General features: G+C 61.3%; 1 protein-coding gene across 1 annotated transcript in view; it reads left to right on the top strand.

The window, feature by feature from the left end:
• Nucleotides 1-279: 279 nt before the first annotated feature.
• The window catches only part of CRYBA2 (crystallin, beta A2), a 3,785-nt gene continuing 855 nt past the window's right edge, over nucleotides 280-3,209 (top strand). Inside the window, exons 1-5 of the mRNA XM_009996261.1 lie at nucleotides 280-307; nucleotides 888-1,061; nucleotides 1,480-1,621; nucleotides 2,650-2,792; nucleotides 3,070-3,205. Coding sequence (XP_009994563.1) covers nucleotides 901-1,061; nucleotides 1,480-1,621; nucleotides 2,650-2,792; nucleotides 3,070-3,205 — 582 coding nt within the window. The 5' untranslated portion in view covers nucleotides 280-307; nucleotides 888-900. The remainder of the gene's footprint in view (nucleotides 308-887; nucleotides 1,062-1,479; nucleotides 1,622-2,649; nucleotides 2,793-3,069; nucleotides 3,206-3,209) is intronic.

Here is a 3,209-nt window from a genome sequence, read left to right as displayed (position 1 = left end):
CATTGTCCAGGGGCAGAAAGGAAAGCAGCGAGTCAGGCCCTTTGCCCATTGTGCCCTGAGCCCCTGCGCAAACACAGCCCAGCACTTTCATTGTCAGCCCCGCGGGGCGCGGGGGGGCCGCTCTCGCCACACTGCCTAACTGGAATGGACAGCCGGAGTCTGGGGTGGGTGCCCACCCGGCCTCCCCCCCACCCCCTGCCTGCTGACACAGCGCCCTGTTATCGGCACTTCAGCACCCGCCTATAAAGGGCAAGGGGAGAAGACGGCGCCGGCACCGCCACCTTCGCCTCTGTGCCCTGCCGACCAAGTAAGTACCAGGCCGTGAACCCCCAAGCCCCACAGCACAGGCGCTGCCACGCTCCCTCCACCCCTTGCCCCCCACACCGCGCCCCACACCCCCAACGCACACTCTGGGGAAGGGCCAGTCATGGGGTGCTGCGTGGCACAGCAGGGGTGCCCGGCTCGGGCAGGAGGGACGCTGGCACCCGTCTTTGCAAGAGCCAAACTGCTCTGCCCCAGGGCTGCACCCTGCACCTGTGTCTGAGTCGGTGTCACTGCCACCCCCTGCACTGGGTACAGTGTCACCGAACCTGGCCGGCCCTGGGAATCATCATGGGGAGACTGGGAGCAGAGAAACTGGGGCAGCCTCAGGTACCTCTCATGGAGAGATGGGGCATCTCAAATGCCCTCTGCAACTTGGGGGTCACTGGACAGAGATCCTCTAGCACCAAAGGAAGGAGAATGGGAAGCCTTCCCTGTGTCAGCCTGGGAGTGTGAGTGGCTAGTGGCACGGGATGTGTGAGGACAGGCAGGGTGGCAGGCAGAGGGGTGGCTGGGGGCTGAGGGTGGGCACCTGCTTGGGGTGATGAGTGGGGCTCTGCCAGCAGCGGAGTGACTTGCATGACCAGCAGCGAAGCCATGGACACCCTGGGGCAGTACAAGATCACAGTGTGGGAGGAGGAAAGCTTCCAGGGCAAGCGCTGCGAGTTCCTCATGGAGTGTCCCAGCATCATGGAGCGTGGCTTCCGCAAGATCCGCTCCATCAAGGTGGAGTCTGGCCCGTAAGTGCTCCCCCAGCCCCACTGCCCCCTGGATCACCCCTTTCCAGCAAACCCACTGCTTCCAGGGGACTGTCAGAAGCTTCCAGAAAGCCAGAATACCCAAGGCCTTCTTCAGCTCTGACACAGCCTCATCGTGTGACCTCCCTCCCAGTAGTCCTTGCACCTCTATTTCCCCATCTGCAAAGCAGGGAGACCATGCTGAGCCGAGGCATGGTTTGGAGGCAACAGTGTGGCCCAAGGGAGAGGGGTCTCACTCTCAAAAGGGACGTTTGCTGCTAGCAAGGACCCCGACCTCTGTGACAGACCCACACTCTGGCAGAATGTCTCCATCTCCTGTGCAGGAGGGAGAAGCCAGCCCTGGGCTGAGCCTGGGGGCTGCAACACCCATCTCTAAGAGCTCTCCTCCTCTTCCCTCCAGCTGGGTGGGCTTCGAGTACCCCGAGTACCAGGGGCAGCAGTTTATCCTGGAGAAGGGTGACTATCCCCGGTGGGAGGCCTGGAGTGGGAACAGCGGCTACCGGACCGAGCACCTCCTCTCCTTCCGGCCCATCAAGTGTGCGGTGAGTTAGAGGGACACGACCAGGCTGTGCTCAGCCCCCCATCAGTCCAGCGTGGAGGGAGATGAGGGACAGACAGGAGGATGAGTTATGTGGGATATGGGATGGAGGGGCGAAGTATGCATAGAGGTGCTGTGGGATGGGGAGGGGGCTGCACCCACTGGCTCCTTCCTCCCTGCAAGGACCCTGGGATGCTCTTTAGGGCTAACATTTAGTCTGAGTCACCATCTCAGCTCCTTCTGCTTTGTGCATTGGAGAGCCATCTCCCAGGCTGGGGTCCCCAGGCCCTGTTCCCACACCCCAGACATGCAGGGATGGGGTGAGTGAGCTGAGAGGAGCTGGCAGGAACAAAAAGGTGCTTGGGGTGTGGGGTCTGTTCCCCTTCCGCCTGGGGTACCCGAGCCGTGCCCAGGCAGATGCAGCCTCTATCATTCCATCTGCAGAGACACTGGTGCTCGCAATAGCAGCACGTCTGTGCCTCCGAGCTGGGGGTGCCCCCCCCAACTTTTAATAATCACCAGGCAGATATGCTTGGGCTTTAATAAAGGGGATGAGATAAGATCACTCCTTACTGGCAGGACTGCTCCTCGGTGCAGATAGATGCGTGTGGGGGCTGGGCATGGGGGACAGTGCCTCATCGCTCAGTGTCCCAGAAATTAACCCCTGGGTGCCCAGCACCCAGCAAAGCCCCACAGGCAGAGGGACCACCCTCAGCAGCCTGCCTTGCAGTCCTGCAGCCTTGGGGACTATGAGGATGCTGAAGGCAAGAGGCCCATGTGGGTGCAGAGGATGCAGCCACCATCACCGTCACCCTCACCTACAACTGTGCCTTGGGACCACACGGACATGAGAGCAGCATGCTCTTGGCAGCCCTGGGGTGGCCCAGTGAGGGGATACCAGTGTGAAGGTCATCCCCATGCCTTGCACCAAAGCTGGTGCTGTTCCTTGGTGTGTGTCCCTCTGATGCCACACCCCCCATCCCTGTGCAAGCCACCACACCCCCACTGACCCCCAGCTCTCTTCCTCTGCAGAACCACAACGACAGTAAAGTCATCCTCTACGAGGCAGAGAACTTCCAGGGGCACAAGTTTGAGCTGAGCGACGACTACCCCTCGCTGCAGGCCATGGGTTGGGGCAACAAGGAGGTGGCATCCATCAAAGTGAACGCTGGAGCGTGAGTGCCACTGACAGGGCGGGGGGCAGTGGGGGCCGAGAGCAGATTGACAAGCACCTCCCTCCTGCATCGCCCAGAAATGGGGAAAGGAGACCGCAAAATGCTGAAAATCTAAGGCGTGGGGTGTTTTCTGTCCTTCCTATTCCATGGCAAGCAGAGGGGATGGGATGGGGTGGGATGGGGCGGGGTGGGGTGGGATGAGCTGGGGTGGAGGGGGGTGAGGGGGGATGGGGAGCGGGAATTGGCCTGGTCCTCTGAACCAGGGGTCTGCCTTCAGGTGGGTGGCATACCAGTACCCTGGGTACAGGGGCTACCAGTACGTGCTGGAGCGGGACAGACAGAACGGCGAGTTCAAGAAGTACAACGAATACAGCAGCCAGGCCCACACCAACCAGATCCAATCCCTCCGCCGCGTCC

Source organism: Chaetura pelagica, unplaced genomic scaffold (genome assembly GCF_000747805.2).
Source record: "Chaetura pelagica isolate M959 unplaced genomic scaffold, ChaPel_1.0 scaffold3, whole genome shotgun sequence".
NCBI lineage: Eukaryota > Metazoa > Chordata > Aves > Apodiformes > Apodidae > Chaetura > Chaetura pelagica.
The sequence above is the reverse complement of the archived record's forward strand: the minus strand, read 5'-3'. Positions and strand labels throughout refer to the sequence as shown.